The sequence below is a fragment of the Prionailurus bengalensis genome, chromosome B3, assembly GCF_016509475.1.
Source record: "Prionailurus bengalensis isolate Pbe53 chromosome B3, Fcat_Pben_1.1_paternal_pri, whole genome shotgun sequence".
NCBI lineage: Eukaryota > Metazoa > Chordata > Mammalia > Carnivora > Felidae > Prionailurus > Prionailurus bengalensis.
Genome location: NC_057355.1, coordinates 136,461,927 through 136,487,191, shown reverse-complemented (window position 1 = coordinate 136,487,191; position 25,265 = coordinate 136,461,927). Strand labels below are relative to the sequence as shown.

The following is a 25,265-nucleotide window of genomic DNA, read 5'->3' as shown; positions in this document are numbered from 1 at the left end:
AGACACAGAATCCGAAGCAGGTTCCAGGCCCTGAGCTGTCAGCACAGAGCCCGATGCAGGCTCAAACCCACGGACAGCAGACGGCGAGATCATGACCTGAGCCGAAGTCGGATGCTCAACTGACTGAGCCACCTAGGTGCCCCGAGATTACTTCAAAAAAAAAAGAAAAAAAAAAAAAAGAAGTCAATCTGAGAGGGCTAAATACTGTAGGATTCCAACTATATGACATTCTGGAAAAGGCAAAAACCATAGAAACAGTAAAAAGATCAGTGGTTGCCAGGGGTTGGTGGAAAGGGATGAACAGGCAGAGAACAGAGGATTTTTAGGGCAGTGAGACTAATCTGTTTGATACTATAATGGTGGCTACATCATACATTTGTCAAAATCCATAGAACGAACAACCCCGGAAGTAAACCCTGATGTAAACTGTGGACGTTGGGTGAAAATAATGCGTCAGCATAGGTTCTCTGATTGTCGTAAATGGACCAAGATGTTGATAGTTGGGGAGGCTCTGTGCACGTGGGTGATAGGGGACATATATGGAAACTCCCTGTACTTTCTGCTCAATTTTGCTGTGAATCTAAAACTGCTCTAAAAGGGGCGCCTGGGTGCCTCAGTCGTTTGAGCCTCCGGCTCTTGATTTTGGCTCAGGACTTGATCCCAGGGTCGTGGGATCAAGCCCTCTGTTGGGCTCCATGCTGAGCATGGAGCCTGCTTGGGATTCTCTCTCTCTCCCTCTGCCCCTCTACCTGGCTCACACTCTACCTCTCTAAAATAAAACAAAGCAAAATAAAAACCTGCTCTAAAAAAAAGAAAGTCTATCAAAAACAAATAACGAGAAAACTATCATATACACCTGACTTGAGCGTCACATGTAAGTTGTGATGGTTTCAGTATAAGGAATGTTCTTGGTGCCCTGCTCAGTTCCCACCCTGCCAATGGGCTAAAGGAAGCTGTCCCCTGCCAGGAGATGCCTGGGAAGTAACACTCTCTCTTCATGGCCAGTGACTGGCTGATGTGGGAATTGACAGCTCAGCCCTCTTGCCTCTGGGTAGAAACACCTCTATGGTAAAACTGTACTTCAGAGTCTTCATGGGATCGGACTGAGGCCCACTTCTTCCTGACCCTTTTCCCTTGCCCTGTCCCCTTCCAACACTCCCCTCCAGGTCTGTACCACGAGCAAGCCCTCTGCAGCTCACTAGCGCTAGAATCATCTCTCAGGCTTTGCTTCTAGGGACCTGATCTATGACAATTCCTAGAGGACATCTGGCACTGTCTGGAGACATTTGAAGTGTCACAGCTGGGGGAGGGGAGGCTGCTAAACATCCTGTAATACACACATGCAACAGTCTCCTACACAAAGAATTATCCAGCTGAAGATGTCAATAGTGCTGAGGCTACGTAGCCTGGCTTAGCCTTCATCGAGGAAGCACTCTAAGGCAATATGATTTGCAGGGAATGAGAACTAGATTTAATCATCTCTCCACTACAATTCTCTTTTTTTGTTGTTTAATTTTTTAATGTTTATTTATTTAATTGTTTTTATTAACTTTTGAAAAATGTTTATTTATTTTCGAGAGACAGAGAGACAGAGCATGAGCGGGAGAGGAGCAGAGTGAGAGGGAGACAGAGAATCCAAAGCAGGCTCCAGGCTCCCAGCTGTCCGCACAGAGCCTGACGTGGGGCTCGAACTCATGGACCACAAGATCATGGCCCAAGCTGAAGTTGGATGCCTAACTGACTGAGCCACCCAGCTGCCCCTAATGTTTATTATTTTTGAGAGAGAGAGAGAGAGAGAGAGAGAGAGAGAGAGAGAAGGTGAGTGGGGGAGGGGCAGAGAGAGACAGGGAGGCACAGAATCTGAATGAAGCAGGATCCAGACTCCGAGCTGATGCGGGGCTCCAACCCACAAGCTGTGAGATCACAACCTGAGCTGAAGTCGGCCTCCACTACAATTCTGAAGATCAATCTCAGATACCACATCCAGCCTTTAAAAAGAACTTAGAGCAGGGCTTTTCCAAGGCTAGTCAACAAGCACATATTGAGCACTTCCTGTTTACCAGGCATTATCTGAGCACCAGTGGTACTAAGATAAGCAAAACGTGCACAGCTTTTGTCTTTCTGGAGCTCACATTCTAGAGGAGAACCATACAAAAGCCAGGGAACCCCTGCATTATTGCCTGGCTCTGCCACTTATTGCTGTGTGACCTTCGGCATGTTAGTTAATCTCTCCAGCCTCAGTCTCTTCATCTATAGAATGGGCTAATAATAGTATCTGCCATATAGGACTGCTCCTCATGGGATTATTGTAAGGATTAAAAGAATATATGCAAAAAAAAAAAAAAAAAAAAAAAGAATGCATGCAAAGCCTTTAGACCACAGCTGGTATCTGTTAAGAAGAGAAATATCACTCAACCAAATAAATATCACATACAGTGTCAGAAGAAAAATAAATACAGAATACAATGTTGGAAGTTAAGAAAAAGAAAACTAGGGGCACCTGGGTGGCTCAGTCAGTTAAGCGTCCAACCTCGGCTCAGGTCATGATCTCACAGTTTGTGAGTTCAAGCCCCACATCAGGCTCTGTGCTGACAGCTCAGAGCCTGGAGCCGGCTTCAGATTCTGTGTCTCCCTCTCTCTCTGCCCCTCCCCTGCTCATGCTCTGTTTCTCTCTGTCTCTCAAAAACAAAAAACATTAAAATAAAAAAACAAAGAAAAGAAAACCAGGGGCTCCTGGGTGGCCCAGTTGGTTAAAGCATCTGACTTTGGCTCCAGTTATGATCTCACGGTTTGTGGTTCAAGCCCCCTTTGGGCTCTCTGCTGTCAGTGTGGAGCCTGCTTTGGATCCTCTCTCTCCCTCTCTCTCTGCCCCTCCCCTGTGCTAGCTCTCTCTCAAAAATAAATAAGCATTAAAATAAATACATACATACATACATAAAATCTTAAAAAAAAAGAAAAAAGAAAAAGAAAACCAGGTAAGAGGATGGTGAGTGATAGATGGAAGGAACCCTAGAGGGAGGGTGCGGGGTAGGGGTAGGGATGTCTATGTTATTTAATATTTGGGAAGGCCTTTCTGAGAAAATGACATTTGAAACTGAATTAAGTGAGGAAATACCTCGATCAATATACAAAAATCAGTTCCAAGTGGATTAAAGATCCCAAACGAAGTGCCATCATAAACCTACGAGATTGGTAAAAAGTCTGACAGTACTAAGTGTGGGTGGGGTCGTGGAGGAAATGAGAATTGCATACATGGCTAGTGGGAATGTGAAGTGGGACAACCCACTTGGAAACAGGTTTGGGTTTGTGAAGAAAAGTTGAAATGTCACTTATCCCTCGTACTCCTAAGAGAAACTCACGCATAGTGTGCACCAGGACACGGAAATAATAATATTCATGTCAGCATCGCTCCGACTTGGAACCAGCCCAGATGTTCACTGACAGCAGAAAGATGATTCCTCGTGAAATGATACTGGGTAAGATGCTGCCATGAGAACGAACGGGCTACTTCTATAAGCGGCCACGGGGAAGACTGTCCTCCACGTAACATTTACCAAAAGAAGTAAGTCATTGCAAAAGTGAAATAAGTCAGACGGAGGGAGACAAGTACCATATGATTTTGCTTATGTGTGGAATCTAAAAAACAAAACAAATGAACAACGAAACAAAAACAACAACAAAAAACCCAAAGAGACTCTTAAAATACGAGGGATGGTTCCCAGAAGGCAGGGGAGTGGAGGGCTGGGCCCGATAGATACAGGGGATTCAGAGGTACAAACTTTCAGTTATAAAATAAATAAATCACAGAGACGAAAAGTACGGCATAGGGAATATGGTCACTATTATTGTAATAACGTACAGTGATGACATTTATCATGGTGAGCACTGAATAATGTGGAGAATTGTTGATTCAATGTGCTGTATACCTGAAACTAACATAAAATTGTATGTTAATTATACTTCAATAAAAAAAGTTAGAGCATTATGTACCGTACAGAATTGTCGAACCTCTGTGTTGTATACCTGAAGCTAATATAACATTTTATTTCAACTGTACTTCAATAATAAACATTAAAAAATTTTTTTAATGTTTATTTTTGAGAGAGAGAGACAGAGACAGAGTGTGAGTGGGGGAGGAGCATAGAGGGAGGGAGATAGAGAATCCGAAGTAGGCTCCAGGACCTGAGCTGTCCGCACAGAGCCTGACGTGGGGCTTGAACTCATGAAACGCGAGATCATGACTTGAGCTGAAGTTGGATGCTTAACCGACTGAGCCACCCAGATGCCCCAGTAATAAAAATTTTTAAATAAAGGGGCGCCTGGGTGGCTCAGTCAGTTAAGCGTCTGACTCTTGGTTTTGGCTCAGGTCATGATCTCACGGTTCATGAGATTGAGCCCCGCATTGGGCTCTGTGCTGGCAGTGCAGGGCTTGCTTTGGATTCTCTCTCTCTCCCTCTCTCTCTTCTCAAACAAACATTAAAAGTATTTTTAAATAAAGAAACAAGGCATAAAAGAACAGTATGATCCCAATTGTGTAAATTCAACGACTCACCTCTCTTGGAGGGCAAGGAGGTGAAATCAAATTATATTGTTTAAAGTTACAAACTTAGATATTAACTGTAAAAAGAAATGCAAAGAAATAATGGTCATCACTGATGAGAGAGCATAAGGCAAGCTGACACCCCAGAAATGTGCCCTCCTCCCTGCAGGTGGGAAATGTATAAAATTCTTCAGGCTCTCCCAGCTGCCCAAGAACAAAGAAAAGGACAGAAAACAAATGGTTAAACTGATCGAGTCTCCATCAGTTTACAAATATCTTAGTAATATTAGGAGAAAAGGGCAATCTTATGAATAGCCTATTCTCCAGGACCTCCCTACTGTCTTAATGCTAATGCTTTGCTAGAGAGAAAAACAACCTTAGCTTGACAATAGCTAAGCCTCCAGTATTCTATGAGTCTTCTTTCGCATATGGAAATCACTTTAAGAAATTTCCTCTTGACTTTACCTCCCCCAACTCCACACTATATAACCAGTCACTCTTTGCAACCCCAGTGCAGCTCTTTCTGCCCACGGGTCCTGTCCCTGTGCCTTAATAAAATCATCTTTTTGCACCAAAAATGTCTTCAAGAATTCTTTCTTGGCTGTCAGCTCTGAGCCCCATCACTCCAAAACCCCATCCATAATGACAGGATCAGTCTCTGGAGGGTGGGGAAGGAATTTTGGCCAGGTTGGGGCATACGGTGGCGGTGGGGGGGGGGGGCTACTGAGGTGCTGGTGACGTTTTATTTCTTGACCTGGGTGGTGCATGGGTGATTTTGTTTTACAATTATTCATTCAACTACATTTTATGCACTTTTCTGTGCACTTGCTATATTTCACAATACAAATAAAAAAATAAATAAGTCTTGGAAATTCAGTGGGAAGAGCCCTTCAGGCAGAGGAAAAAGCCAATGGAAGAGTCTGTGGTAGGAATGAAATGGGCATGTCTCAGGGTCACCAAGAGGCCAATGTGGCTGGGAAGGAGGGAGGGAGGGGGCAGGTGGTAAGTTGAGGTCAGAGAGGGAGCAGGGGAGCCAGGTCACGGAGGGCCTTGTAGGCCACAGTAAGGTTTGGTTAGGACAGAGAAGAGATCTTCTTTCTAGAAGTGTAAGATCTAAAAGTGTCAGTTGTCAGGCTGCTGTGTAGGGGGCAGGTTGCAAAATGGTGGTAAGACTCATCTAGAAAGTGCAGTGGGGATGAATGAAGATGAAAATGAACAACTATTGAGTAATTACTATGATGTGGCTTCATCTCTATCAGCAATGAATCTTTACCACCAACCGGAGGCAATTGCTTTTGAAGGGCTCTCATGATTAGAGTAGGCTCACCTGCCCAGATAATCTCCCTTTGCCACATAACATAATCATGGGAGCGATATGTAATCTGTTAAAAAGGCAAAAATTCAACTGTATAAATTTGAAGATCAAATTGGCTTTATTCAACGATTCACGAATCAGACAGCACCCCGTTAGCAAGTAGAAAGAGGCTCAGAAGAGCTGTATAAAATGGAAGACTTACAGGCAGAAATGGGTGGGACAAGGAAGTTATCGGTAAAAGACAAGACAGGACTGTTTCAGGCAAGGTCGCTTTTCCTGGAGGGCAGGAGGCCATGGGGGTGGGAAGGGTAGGCATCTATCATGCAGATTATCTCCTTAGTGTAGATCAGGAAATTCCAGGCTGATTGATTTAGAATTCCACTCTTGGGAAAGGCTGAAACTGCAATTAGGTTAGGCACGAAGCCTTGGTTTGGTACGTGGGGCTTAGCATAAGCGACTCCATTTTGGATCTGCCATTTCTTTTTTAACACATCATATTGAGAGGTTTCACCCACCCTGAAGGAGGAGGAGATTATACCTGAGTAAGGGTTACTTGGGCAGGCCATTCTAAGAACACTGTCTACCACAGAGTTAAATAAATGTTTACTGATTGCTTGGAAGTCTTTCAAAAACAACCAGGAATAGACGGCACCCCCCACCCCCATGTGTTCAGGACCACAGCAACCTGCATGTGCCTTTATCTTGCCATTTAATTCAACTGATATTTATTGACCGACATGGCAGCTACTATTTGGGGCACTGGGGTATAGAAATAAATAAGAGGGACTCGGCCTCTGCTCTTCAATTTTATTGGGGCACTAGGGTAGGAAATTAAGAAACGTATAAAGAGAGATGGTAAAGCAGGGTGAAAGGCTATAGAGTAAACGGGCTTTTCTGTGCTATCTTAGGTCAGCTGGCCCAGGATGTCATCTCTCAGGAGCAGGAGCCAGCTGTGTGACTGGAAGGGGAAGGGCATTCCAGGAAGAGGGAACTGCATAGGCAAAGACCGGACTCACTCACCGGAGTGAGTCCGGTGGCAAGAAACGAGGTCATGGGAATAAGCAGGAGTCAGATGATATTAGCCAGGTAGGATTTTATTCAAGGAAGAGGGGGACAGTTTTTAAGCTGATGAAAAGTTTCAGAAGTGGATAGGCCACACGGCCATGTGAATGTGACTAATGCCACTGAACTGTACGTGTAAGAATGGTTTAAATGGCAAATTTTATGTTATATACATTTTACTAGGTCAGGGAGCAAGAATTCTGGCCCCCTCAAAGGTCCTTCTAGCTGGACTAAGAATCAAATTGACATAAGACAAGTTGACAGGAGAAAATCAAGTTTCATGGTGTATTATGTACTGGGAATCCACACGGACATGGAAATTCTAAACACAAGCAAAACGTAAGTCATGCTGAACTAAGGAAAAGGGATAGGGGTCTGGAATTCAGAGAAACCTATGCACTTCACGTAGCGCCTGGGTGGCTCAGTTGGTTGAGCGACCGACTTCGGCTCAGGTCATGATCTCGCGGTTTGTGGGTTTGAGCCCCGCGTTGGGCTCTGGGCTGACAGCTCAGAGCCTGGAGCCTACTTCAGATTCTGTGTCTCCCTCTCTCTCTTTCCGTCTCCCACTCCCACTCTGTCTCTCTCTCTCTCAAAAATAAGTAAACGTTAAAAAAAAAAAAGTGGCACATTCTGGGAGGGTGGGGGCTGTCCTGAACCCCTTCATTTTCAAAACTGGTCTCCATTTGAGTTTGATTCTAATTAACTTCTAGCTGAACTTTCCCCTGCCCCCAAATACAACCTACCCCAAACCCTCAATGGACTCCCCTGTAGCTTGGGACAGTTTGCTTGTCTCAAATTGCAATTCCTCTGCTATTCCCAAATAAACTCATCTTTTTTGCACTTGCCTCCGTTTACCCCTTTATTTAGATCAACAATATTACATACTTCAGTTGAAATAGTTACATTTAAAAAAAGGTCAGTCTTGGGGCGCCTGGGTGGCGCAGTCGGTTAAGCGTCCGACTTCGGCTCAGGTCACCATCTCGCGGTCCGTGAGTTCGAGCCCCGTGTCAGGCTCTGGGCTGATGGCTCAGAGCCTGGAGCCTGTTTCCGATTCTGTGTCTCCCTCTCTCTCTGCCCCTCCCCCGTTCATGCTCTGTCTCTCTCTGTCCCAAAAATAAATAAATGTTGAAAAAAAAAATTAAAAAAAAAAAAAAGGTCAGTCTCTCTGCAGTGGGGACAATTGACTGTAGGAATCCTCAGGGCTCAGGCTAATGCCTGACACTTTACCATGCACTCAATAAATAGCTGGCACTTGGCTAGACTCTGTTCTGAGTTTTTTTCACTTTGCGTATCAAGTCACTTGAACTTAACGACAACCCTACAAAACACAGAGAAGTGAAGGGATGGTCCAGGACCCCCCCCCCCCCCCCCCCCCCCCCCCCCCCCCCCCCCCCCCCCCCCCCCCCCCCCCCCCCCCCCCCCCCCCCCCCCGGCCAGGAGAAACCCAGGAAGTCTGGATCCAGAGTCCATGCCTTTAACCTTCACATCGAACAGAATGACTGACTGACTGAGTGACTGACTGACTGAATGGTATGTTGAGCCCTCTCTCTCTCTGAACCAGTGGTTCTCAAGGTGGAGGGAGGTGTGTGTGCACAGATTTTGCCCCTCCCCTCCCCGCCCCCTCCCCGGGGAGACTTTAGGCAACCTCTGGAGATGTTTTTGGTTCTCACAACTTGAAGGGAGGGTGCTCCGGATCGCCGATGCTGCTGAACATCATTCAAGGCGCGGGACAGCCCCCCAACCTCCCCCACAGGGCAGAGAATTACCCGGCCCCAACGTCAGTCGTGCTCAGGTGAAGGAACCTTCCTCTAAACTTAACCAATTTCTTTCATGCTCTCTCCAACTCTTATTGCTTTATAATCTTAATCTTGCACATAGTCTCCCACTAGTAGATTAAAAAAAAAAAAGGACCGAATGTGAAATGGCTCCTCAATGCTCTTATCTCTGGTGACTGGGTTATCTGCCGCATTCTTGCGGTATCACATATTTATATCTGGTTTGAGCCTCGCTAAGCCCTGAGTTTCACACTGTGACTTTCCTTGTGAGAATTCTTCTGGGGACATTTGAGGGGGTGTCCCCATGCCTATATGTTTACAGGAAGCCTGCCACCCTCCTGCCACCCTGGAATTGTTTTGCGCCTCCCTCTTCCCTCCTGGTGCACCCCACTGGTGCTGCCCTTCCCACACCATCCGCTAATGCACGTACAGGTATCAGAGCACACGCGGTGCCCAAGGTCAGAGATTCCCATCTTCTTGTTCTCATCATGCTCTTCACCCGGCGGGGGGGGGGGGGGAGCTAATATTCGTGGGGCATGTAATTTACAAAGAGACCTTACAAAGTAGGTGCTGTTCTTCCATTTTACAGTTGAGGAAACCCAGGCACCGAGAAGCTAAGTAACTTGCTCATGTCACACGGCTCTTAAGTGCTGGAGTTGGGATTGGAATCCAGGTAGCTGGACGGCCGAGCGTGAACCCGGTTCTCACTCCAGGCCCCTCTCCTCTCAGCCTCCTCGCTGCGACTGGGCTCAGCTGGCCGCCTTGCAGTCTCTTCTGAGGTTCGCCCGGCCGTTACCATGGCAAACCCCGGCAGCTCATGAGTCCTCCCTCAACTTTCAGCCATCTTCTCTTGTCCCACACTCTGAGCTCAGAGTTGCTGAGGGAGACGGAGGGGACTCTCCCTGGCCCCTCATTTGCCTAAACATGTCTGGCATCAGGCCACCACTTCTTTTCCCTTTCACCTGTGAAAACCTAACCGGCCAAATGTCACCATTTATTCTGGGTGACTTGAGGGAGTGGTTGAGGACACGCTCTTCCTCTTTTACTAGACAGTGAATTTCCAAGGGGGAAGGCACAGACTCCCATTTCTCTCAAGGCTCAGCTACACTTGGCACATAAGGGAAATCCACTAAATGTGCCCTTGAATAAATGATTGAATGACCTCCCAACACTCCCCTCGGAGGAAGACTGTGAAAGCATAGCGGTCTTGAGAATTGGTTTTGGACTCGGACAGAGCCAGGCTTAAAGATCACGGTCACTTTGAAGCTATGAGTGTGGAGGAGTACTTAACTCAGGGTAGGCAAACTTTTTCCGTAAATGGTCAGACAGCAAATATTTTTGATTTTGTGGGGCACGTGGTCTCTTGGGTAACTACTCAACTCTGCAGTGTTTGCAAAACCAGCCAGAGATAATACCTAAGCCAGTAGGAGTGGCTCCGTTCTCACAGACCTTTATTTACAAAAATAGGGAGCAGGCCCAGGGCCTGCTGACACAGGACTTACAGTAAGAAAAGATTAAAAAATAAGATCAAATGAGGCAACCCATGAGTGTGGCCCTAGATCTTACACTTGATGTCCTTGGGTAGGACTGCACTTATTCCCTCCCATCAATTCCATTCAGTTCAATTTACTGTGCCACATGGCACTGGCATGCATAGTATTTCTTCTTTTTCCCATTTCCTTGTGAGATAATACCAAACATTTGAGAAACAGCATTGCATAGGGATTAAGAGGATAGGAGTCTGGAACTTAGACTGCCTGGGTGTGAGTTCTGGCCCCACCACTTCACAGCTATGTGATCACAAGATTAACTTACCTTCCGTGAGTGACCGAACCTCCCTCAGTCGTCCTACCTGCAAAGCCAGGGCCACAATAACAGTGCCTATCGCTCATAGGGTTGTCTCGAGGATTAAACGGATCTGCATATCCGAATCTCCGGGGGATCTTTAAAGATTCCAAAACCCAGGACACGTGCAGACCAAGGAACTCACAACATGTCTGGGGTGACACAGGGCCATTCAGTACTTTTGAAACTTCCCTAGATGATTCCAAAGTGCGACGAGTTTGGAAGCCACTGGGTTAAAGTGCTCCGCGCGCTGGTTTTGATCCTTTGGTGGACACTTCTGGAATTACTGCATCACCAGGAGGTCCCGCGCACCCCGGGACCCCCCAACCCTACTTCGTTGCTAACCCTGTTCCCCAGGCTTAGCGAGACCCTGGCTTAGAAGCCCCGGCCGGTGCATGCTGGGACTTGTAGTCCCTTTGGTTTGCCGGCCCCGCCTCGCCCCGCCTTTTATTGGCTTTCTCAGACGCCCACCCCGAAGTTCCACCAATCACCGCAGCGCGGCTGGCCATTAAAGTCTGGAGCCGGCGGTCGCTCCGCAATCACTGCAGGGCGGACATCACGAGGCGGCTCGTCTGAGGCTGCGCGCCGCGAGGAGTTCCCACGGTCCTGCCGCCCGCCGCTGCCGCCGCCTCCGCGGTCGGTCTGCTGCAGGTAATTACAAGCCCCATCCGGGGACCCGGGCTAGGCCGCACGTCCCGGGCCAGGGTTGCGTCTCTGCTCACGTCCCGGGTCAGGGTTGCTTCTCTGCCGCGGCTCTGGGTCTCATGGCCGCGATTTTCAGTTTCCCCGACCCTTTTTGAATAATCCTTTTCTCACCCCGGGAAAGAGGATTTCGGGAAGCGGTGAATCCCAAGGGAAATGCGGCGACCTCTCAGCCCGCCCTCCCGGAGGGTGGTCGTGGGCTGATGGGGGCCCTCTGTTGCTCGAGCTCTGGCTGGAAGCCCAGGCTCTTCCCAGGCGCAGGGAGAAGCGGGCGCGCGGAGAGAGTATTTTGCTCTGGTCCCACAGGCAGGGCGTGCCGGGCAGGGTCTGGGGCTTGGTTCCGACCTTCAGGATCTAGGAGCAGTTCAGCTTCTTGGTGCCTTTTTTTTTTTTTTTTTTTTTAATGTTTATTTTTTGAGAGAGAGATTGAGCGAGCGCGCACGAGCGGGGGAGGGGCGGTGAGAGAGGGAGACGCAGGATCCCCAGCAGGCTTCGGGCTCTGAGCTGTCAGCACCCAGCCGGAGGGCGGCTGGAACTCACCAACGGTGAGATCGTGACCTGAGCCGAAGTCGGACACTGAACCGACTGGGCCACCCAGGCGCCCCAGCTTCTTGGTGTTTTTAATGCGGAGGGTTGCATCCATTTCCACCCACTTAATTACCACAACAGAAATACCCAAACGTGTAAAAACATCCCTTCCCAGAAGTTAGAGGTGCCCTAGTTCCCAGAGGCTTGAGCTGGTGGGACTCATAGGATGATTCACTTCAAGCATGAAAGTGAAAGCTTGGTTTGGTCCCCTGCCCCTAACTATTAGAGGTGAGGTTGTACCGACGTGGGTCATTCCAGGCCAAGAATTGTAGGATCCGGGAGTTGGAAAAAGGAACTTTTACCACGTGCTTCGTTTTGTAGATGCAAATAAATGCCTGGGTTTGAGACTTGCACTGTGTACGTGGTGAGTGGCGTAGCTCAGCTCTTTTACTGTAGGGTTCCATTAGTTAGCAAACGTTTATTGAGCCTTACTAAGCTCTTTGAGCAGGGGGCATTTGTAAAGGGGAGAGGCAGCCTATAGAGAACCAGTCCGGTGTTAAAAGGGTTTGCCCAGGGGCAGCCCATTGGCAAATCGAGCCCAAATCTAGATTTGTGGGAAGAGGTAGAACTTAGTTTGAGGGATGCGCAAGAGCTACTGTGATGGAGAAGAACGTTTCACCTGATAAACAGTGGGTGAAGGCATAGAGCAAGGATTTTGGACTCGAATCTTGAAGCCTGGTTGGAACAAGGGATTTCATGCGGGTGGTGGATTTCATGAGCTCTGTTTCCTGAGAAGATAGCGGTATATCTTGCAAGGCGTCCTGTGCTGCTGTAAGAGGTTTAGATCTTGGCCTGGAAGCTTGGGAAGCTGAATTCAGTAGGTGTGTACGTTAGGTAGTCTGTAGTGTGGACAAACATTGGAGAGAGGTCGCAGCAGGGAGCACAGGCAGTAATTCCCAGGAGAATTGGTGAGGCTTTTTGAAAAACAGTTGCAGTTGGGAAGGAGAAGAAAAGGGAAAATGTTCTGAACTGTTAAGGAGGTGAAATACACCATACCCAATATTGTTCAGTAAAAGTATATTGAAGTGAGTGCTGTTTCTTGAGTTTTCCAACCTATACACTATCTCGAGAAGAACCACCCAGCACTTCTTTTTTTAACTGCAGAAGTTGCTTTGTAGACCATAATTCACATCCCAGTTAATGATGGGGAAATTGTCACATGTATCAAAGATGTTGAAATCTGAAAGGGTAAGCTGATGATAACACTTACATTTTCTTGTAATCCAGAAAATGCAAATTAAACCTATAATGAGATCACTTTATGTCCATCAGATTAGGAATTATAAAGCTCAGTGCAGTTAAGAAATGATAGGTATTTAAAAAAAAAAGAAATGATAGGTATTTGAGGGAAAGATTCACTACTGATAGAAGGGTATCTTAGAACAGTATAACTACTAGCGAAATGAGTATACCTGAAGACCTAGTGGTTCCACTTCTGGAAAGTAGCCTAAAGAAATATACATTTGTATGCAAGGAGAGGAGTATTAGGATGTTTGTTGCAACTTTGTTTATAGTGATAATGTTTTGAAACTGCCTAAAAGTCCTTTAGAAGGGAATGTTTATAAAGCGCACATATGTGTTTTTATTTTATTTTATTTATTTTATTTTTTTTCAACGTTTATTTATTTTTGGGACAGAGAGAGACAAAGCATGAACGGGGGAGGGGCAGAGAGAGAGGGAGACACAGAATCGGAAACAGGCTCCAGGCTCTGAGCCATCAGCCCAGAGCCCGACGCGGGGCTCGAACTCACAGACCGCGAGATCGTGACCTGGCTGAAGTCGGACGCTTAACCGACTGCGCCACCCAGGCACCCCACATATGTGTTTTTAAAGGTATAATAAAGTGAATGAAAAGAAATGCTGACTTACGATTGTGGCTATCTTGTGGTGTGGGAAGAATAGAACAGGATATGGAAACAAATTTCATCTGTAACATTTTATTAGTTTTATGGGGAAAGACTCTTCACAGATTTGCAAAATATTAACAGTTCATGGGCTTAATGATAAGTTAACAGTTCTTTTACATTATACTTTGTACATTTCTGTAATTTAACGTTTACCCTTCAGTTTCTTTTTTTACAGTTTATTTATTTGAGAGAGAGAAAGAGAGAGAGCAAGCAAGGGAGGGGGAAGATAGAAAGAGAGAATCCCAAGCAGCCTCCTCACTGCCAGTGCAGAACGCAATGAGGGGCTTGAACTCATGAACCGAAAGATCATGACCTGAGCCGAAACTAAGAGTCAGACACTTAACTGAATGAACCAGCCAGGTGCCCCTACCCTTCAATTTCTTGAAGTATAAATTAACAAAATTTAAGTTAAGAATTAACATCTAACTGTAAAAGTCTTTCAGTCATTTTGGTAAAATTCTACAAACTAAACTGATATCAGGTTTCAAAAATAGTAATTTTGGTAAAAGGAATTCAAGTGTCAGATGGCTGTGAAAATAAAAATTTGGATAAACTTAACCATTGGGCAAATTTTACTTTGCTAAATTCCAAAATTATTCTAACCGTTAGGAGATTTTAAAAGTGTTTATCGACTGTCCATTTTGAAATGTGTTTCAATTGCTCAGACTTTTTGTAATGTTAAAAAATAATTTTTAAAAAGATAAAGTCGTCACTCTATAGATACAAGGGTGAACAAGTAGTAAAGATTACATTTAGCTTATATTGAGGAAACTTAGTGTGATGGTTACAACCAGTTCAAAGGCGACTCCATGGTATGGATATATTTGTAGATCAGAAATAATGAAAGAAATATGCAAATGGCAGGCAAAACTGGCTTCTTTCTACAACCAGAAATCAACTGAACCTCAGCTTGATAGAATTCATTTGTATATCTTTAGGTAAGAATTGTTTGGGGTGCCTGGGTGGCTCAGTCAGTTAAGGGGCTGACTTTGGCTCAGGTCGTGATCTCACGGCTCAAGAGTTGGAGCCCTGCATCAGGCTCTGTACTAACAGCTCAGAGCCTGGATCCTGCTTCAGATTCTGTGTCTTCCTCTCTCTCTGCCCCTTCCCCGCTTGTGCTCGCTCGCTCGCTCTCTCTCTCTCTCTCTCCCTCCCTCCCTCTCTCTCTCTCTCTCAAAAGTAAAGTAAACATTAAAAAAAAGAATTGTTTGCATTGCTGTTAATCCAGTTTACAGAGATGTGAAGAAAAAGTTCCATAGAGTCAGAATTAGGTAACCTTGAAGGACGTACTCTAATCTAGAATCCAGTTTGCCATGGACTCAGAAATTTTCCCTATAGGAAAAATATTGATTACCCTGAATAAGATACAGTTTTCAATTGAGATTTAAGATACGATCCAGTTGGGTTTGTTTTAATCTCACTCTTCAGACAGGAAGTTTAAAGGTTTGAGAGCTGAATCTGCCCTAAATAATTTAGTTCTACTATCATTGTACAGATAGACAATTCCCTAGAGACGGAAGCTTCTCCTGTGAGTTAGTAGCTGTGTGTCCTATGTTAGAACTTGGCACTACACGCTTGTTAAAAACAGCAAGACAGGTTTTATTCCAGCAGTTTTATTAGGGACAGGTGCTTGAGTGTAGATCTGAGCTCAACTCAGAATACAGCAAGGATAGCTAGGATTTATAGGTGGACGGGGTCAGTGGACGGAAAATTACTAAGTCGAACTTGATTAGATATCAAAGGGGGGGCTTTGATTCTTGCTAAACTGAGCTCACCAGGCCAAGACCTAGTGAGAAGGGGGCTCAGAGGGACTTGACTCCAGTTCGGTCAAGGATGGGTCCTTATCATCTCTCCCTGTGTCTTGCATACTGTCAGTCAGGGTCCACTGATGTTGATCTTATTGTAAGCCCCAGGAGAGTAGCGAGCAGGATCAAAGACCTTCAGGATCGGAAGGTTCTTTTCAGATGTCCTTGACTAGCTAGCTGCTTTGCTTGGCTTTGATGGTTCCCTGTTTCTAAAGAGTCAGTGGCAAATTGGGGACTGGCATTGAGGTCACACCCAGTGGTGGTTAAGGTGTGGGCTTTGGTGTCAGACGTTGGTTTGAACTTGACTGTGCTACTTGGGGTAGTTCTGTGATTGGGGCCTCCTCATTACTTGTATTGCTGGTGACAGTTTATCTAGAATGGGCACTCTGTCCCACACCTAGCAAATGAATGGAACCTTACTTGCTAGTATACTTCAAGTCAAGTGGAGTCCTTTGATGGAATTACTGACCTTGTGTAACCCTGTAGCCTGAGAGAGACGCAGGGCTAGTGGGAACAGCAGAGGACTTGTCATTGGAGGCGGGTAATATTCATTCGTAAAGGTTTGACCGATGGTCTTGACTTTGTGTGGTTCAGGTTCTCCTTTGGTAGGTTCTTTTAAGAGAAGAGCTCCTTGTACAGATGGCCCACAAGTGCCTTAAAATAGTAAGGTGGTGAGGAGCACCGGGGACGACCTGCTGGTGGAGGGGTTGGGCCCTGGGTAGGGGGTGCTGTGCATCCACCTGTGGTTACCCGGTTTCACAGACATCCACATAAACAGCTCTTTTTTTGTGACCAGCAAGGTGACACAGCGAAAAAAAGCAGTCTCTGGACCAGATCTGTGTGTCGGCCCCAGGCTTGCCGCTTACCAGCTCATTTGTCTCCCTGTCCGGCCTCGCTTTTCTCAGCTCTGAATAGAGCGATGAGACTGGCTCACAGGCTTTCGCGAGGATTGGGTGGAGTGAACATGGCGTGGCTCATTGCAGAGACCCGCAAGCATCCCACTCTGCCGCCCTGTGCAGCATGTGAACACGTGTCTCTGTAGGGGAGACCTTCTCTCCTCTGGTAGGGGTAACACGCGTCTGTGTCATTTTCTCCCCACAGATGGTTAGCAGACTAAACACATCCCCACTACAGTCCCCTTGGAGATCTTTCCACTGTTTTAAAACAGGTTAAAACAGTGCCCCATCGCAAGCGTGTGCCGTGGCTGATTTAACTCAACAGCCCTCTGTAGAGGACACATTTTGCCATTAGAATGGCTGGGCTTCCTCACTTCCTTAAAGTCTTTCCCTTTTGATGAGATCGGGTGCATTTAGGATGGTGTGGCCGTAGACAAGTCTTTCCCTTTTGAAAAATAATGCCTCCCACTTCTACTGGACTCTGCCTCCTGCCTTATATTTGCTCCTGATGGTCATCCCCCCTGACAACGTGTGGATTTCAGTCGTGTGTCTTCCCACTAGAATGTCAGCTCAGTGAAGGATTCTGTCATTTGGTTCGCTGTTCTGTGCTGTGTTTGTTGGATGGATGGGTGGGTGGGTCGGACTGTAAAAATAGCCATCATGGGGGTGCCTGGGCAGCTCAATCACTTAAGTGTCTGACTCTTGGTATCGGCTCAGGTCATCATCTCACGGTTCATGAGTTCAAGCCCTGCATTGGGCCCCGTGCTGGCAGTGTGGAGCCTGCTCGGGATTCTCTCTCTCTCTCTCTCTCTCTCTCTCTCTCTCTCTGCCCCTCCCCAACTCACTTTCTATCTCTTTCTCAAAATAAATAAATAAACTAAAAAAATATAGCCATCCTGAAGAGCTAGTTCAGTAGGGATCATTTACTTTGCCTTCGTGAACTTTTCTCTTTGACAGAACAAGAATCACAGGCATGTTGCGAGATTATTGTGACTTTTGCCTGATGCTTGGACTTTGTCAAGAGTATTGCTGATCAGGAAATGGCCGGGTGAGGCTGGCTGCTTTGAGACGTGTTCTTGCTGAAGGCAGTGGAAAGCTTATGTTACTCATCTTCATTCTAGACCCCAATATGTTTCCCCAAATGGTATTAACACGTGTTTTTTTAAGTGACACTTTCCATCAGTGTCATACTGTGAGGCCTTTAACTTGCCATTCTGTTCAAGGAACCGTACTGCGTGTTTATAAGAAACAGCAACAACAAAAAATCGCAGACAGGAACCATTGCCAAATGTTAGCTATGAAAATGCCACTTGCATATTAATAAAGCACTTTTCCCCACTGAGGGGTAGCATGCTAGTGTATTAGTAGAAGAATGACAAATGAATTTGAATTTGTAAAAATAACCTGGCGGTGCTTTTTCGGTGCCTGCTGTGTTGTTTGCCAATATAGGCAGTTAAGCTGGTGGTGTCCCTTCTAGGGTTCAGAGTCAGGGCAACTTCTTGATTCTGGGTTGTTGTTTTTTTTTTTTTTAATGTATTTTGAGAGAGAGAGAGAGGGAGGGGCAGAGAGGGAGCAAGAGAGAGAACCCCAAGCAGGCTCCATGCTGTCCTCATAGTGCCCGACACAGGGGCTCCATCTCACAAACCATGAGCTCATGGCCTGAGCCAAGATCAAGAGTCGGATGCTTAACCTACTGAGCCACCCAGGCGTCCCTTTATATATTCTTTTTGTCCCTAAACATGAAGGGAAAAAGTCACATGGCAGGGCCTCCAGAGGAATGAGCCTCCTTGTGATTAAGTCACGTGAACCAAACTTGGAAGAGACTGGTGTGCCCACCAGAGAGCCTGCTTAATGACTGCCGATGGAAGATGATAAGAACCAGCCGCTGTGCCCGTCATGTCATGTGGGCTGGCTGGGAGTATATTCTCGCTCCCTGGGGCGGGTCAGAGAGACCTGGCCCTGGTTTTATTGGAACATCACCACGCCCACTGGTTTATGTATGGTTTCTGGCTGTGCGCACAGGACAGCGACAGAGCCGGACAGTTTTGAGGGAGATGGTGCGATCTGCAAGGTAAAATAGTTCTGTCCAGCTTTTTAGAGAAGAAAGGTGCCAGCTGCTGGCCCGGGGAAGGCTTCCCAGGGAGGCTTAACTGCAGTGAGGAGGCCGCCTGGCAAGCTTGGGGTCAAAGAGCTCCTGGGGGGGTCATCTCCGTCATCACTGTCACCTCTGCCGTTACCTCCCAGCCCTGTGGCGAGCCCCCATCAGGTCCAGAGGACTTGGGAGAGTGTCCTCATGTGCACATTAATACATTAATAGGCCAGCTGGTTTGGGTACCAGGATGGCCGCCTGGGCAGTCTGCTGCCCTCATCTGTTCTCTGACTTCATCTGTCATATACCATCCTAAAACCCAGACCAACTATGGCATCTGGGTGGCTCGGTCAGTTGAACATCCGACTCTTGATTTCAGCTCGGTCATGATCCCAGGGTCGTGGGATTGAGCCCTACATTAGGCTCTACAGTGAGCATGGAACCTGCTTGAGATTCTCTCTCCCTCCCTCTCACTCTCTCTCTCTCTCCCTCCCCCCGCCGTTCCCCTCCTCTGCTCCTGCCCTCTCTCACTCTAAAACAAGCACAAACAAAAAGCATGGCCATTTCTGAATAAGCTTAAACACAAATCTGGGGCACCTTATCGTGGTTCCCCGTTCATCTGTGGAAGACCTTGCATGGTGCTAAAGAAATGCGGATCTAGCACCAACTCGGGTTACACGTTAAGAATTGAGTTCCTGGAGGGGCTATCACCCTGGAGGGGGTGGCGGGGAAAGAGTAGCCTCAGGTCATGAGGCTTTGGGCCAGAGGTGAACTAGAGCCCGCCAAGGTTAATGAAGAACGCCGTTGCATCAAAATATAGTCCTAGACATCACCTGTAGCTCGTTAGAAATGCAGAGGCTCAGGTCCAGCCCAGGCCTCCTGCATCAGAATTTGCATCCTAACAAGATCTCCAGAGGATGTGGGTCACGGTCAGGTTGGAGAAGTACTGGACTAAGACAGTTAGGTTTTTAAACTTTTATTGGATTCAGGGCTTCCTGTTTCCTCACTTTGGGGGGGAAAATCCACTACTCAATCCATTTTTGAGTTTTAGCAGTGTTAGGTACAGCATACTAAGGGTGGTTTCTTAGGCTTTTAGGTGGTTCATCCCTTAGCCGGCAGCATGCTCACCAAGGATAGAGGCTTTGTCCTGTCCTGCTGCGTTCAGAGCATCCAGCATGTTTTCTGCCAGAGTGGGTGTCCAGGAGACTCTGGCCAACTGGGTGAATGAATGAATGAGTAAGTGAATGGGTGAGTGAGCCCTATTTGACAAATGGCATAAGTGTCAGAGGTCAGCTTTGCAGACTGTTCTCCCCAATCCCTAATCTCAGAGACTGGTTTTCCTCTTCTCTCAGTGTGACAGGCTTGGTATCTGTCACAGGAAGGCTGTTATTTTAGAATAACATTCAGGACATAGGGCAGTGTCTGATCTGAGTAAGGCAAAGTGGCCGGGACTCGGCCTGGGTACTGCCTCTTATGCGTTAAAACTTTAAAGTTTTGGCCGTGCAGTATAAAATTGGGCATGTACTTCATTAAGAATAAAGTCTCAGGGCACCTGGGTGGCTCAGTTGGTTAAGTGTCCGACTTCAGCTCAGGTCATGATCTCACAGTTCGTGAGTTCGAGCCCCGCATTGGGCTCTGTGCTGGCAGCTCAGAGCCTGGAGCCTGCTTCAGATTCTGTGTCTCCCCTTCTCTCTGCTCCTCTCATGTTCATGCTCTATCTCTGTCTCTCAATAATAAATAAACGTTAAAAATTAAAAAAAAAAAAAAAAGAATAAAGTCTCAATGTAGAACTGTGTGGCAGAAAGCCTGAACCAGGAATTCAGAAGGCATGGGTTCTGGTCTCTGGCCAGAGCTGGCTGACTGGATATTGGACAAGTCATTTCTCTTGCTTTAATCTCCCCTTCTTATAACAAGGAATAAAATATTTGCTCTGCCTGCTTTACTGAATTCGTGTATGGTTGTAAATATTGTACAAAGGCATTGAGCTGAGCTGCCAATGTTTGACTATAGCTTATCCAGGTAACTCCCTCAAACTTATAAATTGCCCCTCAGTGTTTGAATTTTTACGAACTTTATTGCATAATAATATCTGTTAATTGTAGTAAAAAGAGAGCTAGGAGGAAGTCATCCTGAATTCTACCTGCCGCCAGTCACTATCTACTGTTAAATTTCTATGTCTGCCCTCCACATTTTTCTACGCACACATTACGTATGTATTCTTTCCTTGCAAACATTTCATACAGTGTGGTAGACATTCTTCTAATACAGTGAGTTTTGTTGGTGGTGGTGGTGAGTTTTATCTGCTGTATTCCAAGTTGTGATAAAAACTTTTTAAGTTTTTTTAATGTTTATTTATTTTTGAGAGAGAGAGAGAGAGAGAGAGAGAGAGAGAGAGACAGAGCGAGAGCAGGGGAAGAGCAGAGAGAGAGGGAGACACAGAATCCGAAGCAGGCTCCAGGCTCTGAGCTGTCAGCACAGAGCCCGACACGGGGCTCGAACTCATGAACCGCGAGATCATGACCTGAGCTGAAGTCAAATGCCTAACCGACTGAGCCACCCAGGCGCCCATGACAAAAACTTTTTAAAGAGTTTTCACAGTATTCTTTGGTTTATACCCATAACTTCAACCTGTGGTGAGGGAGATAGGAGTAGACCTTTTTCCCCTTAGGGAAAGGGGCCACAGAGCTAAAGATAAAATTCTGCTCAGTTCAGTCATCATTTTTGACCCATTTGCTGTGATATTTCCTCAGGGGCCAACAATATTCTGTTTTTGTCATTCCTTTTTTGCTTGACTCTCTGCTTTTTTCTCCCTAGTTCCTGCCGTTGAACTCTGAGGCACAGAATGATTTGGGAAGGAGCTGTGTTGCTCAGCGTGGTCCTGGGAATCGGTGCTGTTCCCATGGATGATCCCGAGGACGGGGGCAAGCACTGGGTGGTGATTGTCGCAGGTTCAAATGGCTGGTATAATTATAGGCACCAGGTAAGACCATGACTAATGCTTTTCTTTATGACCCTGGTATTCTGTAAACAATCCTGCACATTGTCAATAGAACAGACTTTTTAAAAAGTCATTCACACTCCCAAAGGCTGGCTAAAGGGTGTGTGTTGGCAAGGATGTGGAGACATGGGGGGCTCGTAAAATGGTGCAGCCATTTTGGATCACTGGCAGTTCCCCAAAAGGTGAGACACTGAGTCACCACATGACACAGCAGTTCCATTCCTAGGTATGCATCCAGAGAAATGAACACATATGTCCACACAGATGCCTGTACATGAATGTTCATGGCAGTATTGTTCATGCTGGTGAAAAAGTGGGAACAGTCCAAATGTCCATCAACTGACGAGTGGATAAACAAATGGTGGTACGTCCATACAAGGGGTATTATTTGGCCACAAAAAGGAATGAAGTACTGAAGCAGGCTTCAGCGTGGATGAACCGTAAAAACATGCTGAGTGAAAGAAGCCAGTCATAAAGGACCACATAGGATCCCTCTGATATGAAAGGCCAGCATAGGGAAATCTGTAGAGATGGAAAGTTGATCGGTGGTTGCCAAGGTCTGGGTGGAGGGGGGAATGGGGAGTGACTCTGGGGTAACAAGAATGTTCTGGAATTAGAGAGGGTGATGGTTACACAACTTTGTGAGTATCCTGGATACCACTGGGTTGTATATATATATATATTTTTAATGTTTATTTATTTTTGAGAGGGAGAGATAGAACATGATCAGGGGAGGGGCAGAGAGAGAGGGAGACACAGAATCCGAAGCAGGCTCCAGGCTCTGAACTGTGAGCACAGAGCCCAACCGCGGGGCTTGAACTGGTGAACCAGGAGATCATGACCTGAGCCCAAGTCAGATGCTTAACCGACTGTGGCTCACCATGGGTTGTGTACTTTATAAAGCTGACTTTTATGTGAATTAGAGTTCGGTAAAGTTGTTGCTTAAACCATCAGTTAATCTGTCAATTCTCAGAAACAGGATGCAGGGTGTGCTGGCTTCTCATCTAAGAGAGCTTCCACAAGTAAACTCATCTCACCCCGTCGTTGTGGAGCAATGCACAGTAGGCCCAGTTCTTGTTTCCTCTTTGTGAACGAGAGGACTGAGGCATAGAAAGTGTCAGTCCTCCACCCAGTCCCAGTGAGGCACTGATGGCAGGTGGTTGAGCCTGGATCAAACCTGGGCTGACTAGCTCTGAACAGCGCTGTCTAGTAGGAGGGCCACGTGTGTTGTGGTAAAATTTCTAGTAGCCACATTTTTTTTTTAACATTTATTTTTGAGAGAGAGAGAGAGCATGTGCATGCTGGAGGGCTAGAGAGACAGGGGGACAGAGGCTCAGACACGGGCCTTACACAGACAGCAGAGAGCCGATGTGGGGCTTGAACTCACGAACCGTGAGATCATGACCTGAGCCGAAGTCAGATGCTTAACCGACTGAGCCACCCGAGTGCCCCAACCACATTTTTGAGAAATAAAAAGAAACAGATGAAAGTAACTTTGCTACATCTTATTTATCCCAATATATGCAAACTATCATTTCACTGTAATAATATAAAAAGTTAACGATGAGATATTTTACCTTTTTTTTTTTTTTTTTTTTTTTTTTTTTTTTTTTTTTTACGCTATATCATCAAAATCTGGTATGCATTTACATTCACGATCTATGCAGTTTGGACGGGCCGTACTTGAAGTGTTCGGTTGCCCCGGGAGTTGCTGTATGGGACAGCGCAGGCCTGGAGTCTGTGCACCCACGGCCTGGGCAGTGCTGCTCGCGCGTTACCCTCTGGGGCTGTTTTCGTATCTGTTAGGCAGGGCGTTGGTTTAGAAGACCTCCCTACCCGCTCCGGAACGTGATGATTATTGAATGACCTGTTTCGTGAATGTTTTTGTGTGTTTGCTGAACAAGAAATTTGGCTTGACTGAAACGTTGTTGTCATGGCAAGATGATCCCTTTTAACATCTTAGTACTTAACCACAGACCTGACCTATTTACGGAGGAGCAACCTGAGTACATGGCTGATCCGTCTCTCAATTTTCTCCTCCCTCTCCCAGGCAGGAGAAAGATACGGTGTTAAATACAGGTCACCGATGGTGAACAGGCTGATTCATCAGTCAGCCTTTTTTTTTTTTAATTTATTTATTTTGAGAGAGAGAGAGCGCGCACACACATGTGGGGAAGGGACAGAGAGAGAGAGAGGGAGAGAGAATCCCAGGCTCGAACTCATGCACCTTGAGATCATGACCAGAGCCGAAGTCAGACACTTAACCGACTGAGCCACCCAGGCGCCCCTTAAATGTTACTTATTTAATTTTGAGAGAGAGAAAGAGAGAGACGGAGAGGGAAATCAGAGGGAATCCCAAGCAGGCTGCATGCTATGGAGCCTGATGAGGGCCTTGAACTCCTGAACCATGAGATCATAACCTGAATCAAAATCAAGAGTCAGATGTTTAAAACCGACGGAACCACCCAAGCACCCCTTGCCACGCTGGTTTTTGTACAACCCACTTAGAAAGAATATTATTGGTTAAACATTATTAAGTATAGGGTTCCAATGACCCTTTCCTCTGAGAAAACCCTTTCTGCTTTTTGTTGTTGTTGTTGTTGAAGGGTGCTAGTTTCCCCTGGTAAAATAATATCGAAACAGAATGAAGGGAAGCGCTCGCTTCCCAAAAGAAAGAGTGAAAAACACTCATCCTTGAGTAAAGAGGACAGAGGCCGAGCGGAGGAAACCCGAGCGCTGAGTCATCGCTGAACTCAGCACTTAGCACTACTGGCCTGGTTCTGTCCTCAGCCGCTGCCAACATTGTCCTTCTTGGCTTTGGAGACTAATCATTAAAAGAGCATTTGAAAGAACTTTGCTCCTAGAACCTACACAGACTTTTCAACCTATGTTTTGATGGAGGTTCACCTTCTTGGATTGACACAGCTCTGGTTCCCGCGAATTCCTTTTGTTGCCGAAGGACGGGGACACCAGGCACAATTTAAATAACTGCTGAGTGCTTTGCTGTGTGCGTGATGATGGTTATTTAAATCATATTTTGTCTTGACAAACTGGGTTTCTCTGGTTTCCATTTTGGGGTGGGATTACTGGATGGCCTCGAGGGTGTTGGTCTGAGGCGAGGTGGGTGGAAGGTCTGCATCTGGTGCCCTCAGCCAGTTGTGGGGGAGAGCGGGGAGGTAAGGCCTCGCCAGGGCAAGTGCCTGCAGTGTCCGGGCGGAGGAGAGAGGGAGAGGTCCGGAAGTGCAAACAGCACTCGGGGACAGGCTTGTCAAGGGGAATGGAATGGGCCACTACAGGAGGAACTGGGGTTGGAGGAGGGTTTCTTTCAGGACAGGTCTGAGTATGTGGAGGAGGAAGACCTCAGGTGGAACCGTGGGGGTGGCTGTTGAAATAGATTGCTGGCAAAGTTCACGGCCCCCTGGGGACTTTGGGGGTGACAGGAATTGAGAGGCACATGTGACCATGTGTCACTCAAAGGATGGGGGTTGGGAGGGTTTGAGGCCATTGCTGGCAGTGGGGCTCCAAGGTTTGCCATGTGTTGGCAGACGCCCCCCCACTCCGCTGGTCTGGTCTGGAGTTGGGTGGCGGCGGAGAGAAAGGGGGCCGCCACCTCCTCCTGGAAGCTTTAAGAGCATCTGTCCCAGGAGCTGGGAGGCAGATAGGCGGGTTTCAGTTGAGGCAGAGAGGGAGAAGGAGAAGCCTAGAACTCACTCTTCTTGTTGGAACTGGGAGAAAGACGTGTG

At 46.7% G+C, this 25,265-nt stretch overlaps 1 protein-coding gene across 1 annotated transcript in view; it reads left to right on the top strand.

The window, feature by feature from the left end:
• Window positions 1-11,056: 11,056 nt before the first annotated feature.
• Window positions 11,057-25,265, top strand: part of LGMN (legumain) — a 36,052-nt gene continuing 21,843 nt past the window's right edge. Inside the window, exons 1-2 of the mRNA XM_043556880.1 lie at window positions 11,057-11,188; window positions 21,339-21,504. Of these exons, the coding sequence (XP_043412815.1) occupies window positions 21,367-21,504 (138 nt within the window). The 5' untranslated portion in view covers window positions 11,057-11,188; window positions 21,339-21,366. The remainder of the gene's footprint in view (window positions 11,189-21,338; window positions 21,505-25,265) is intronic.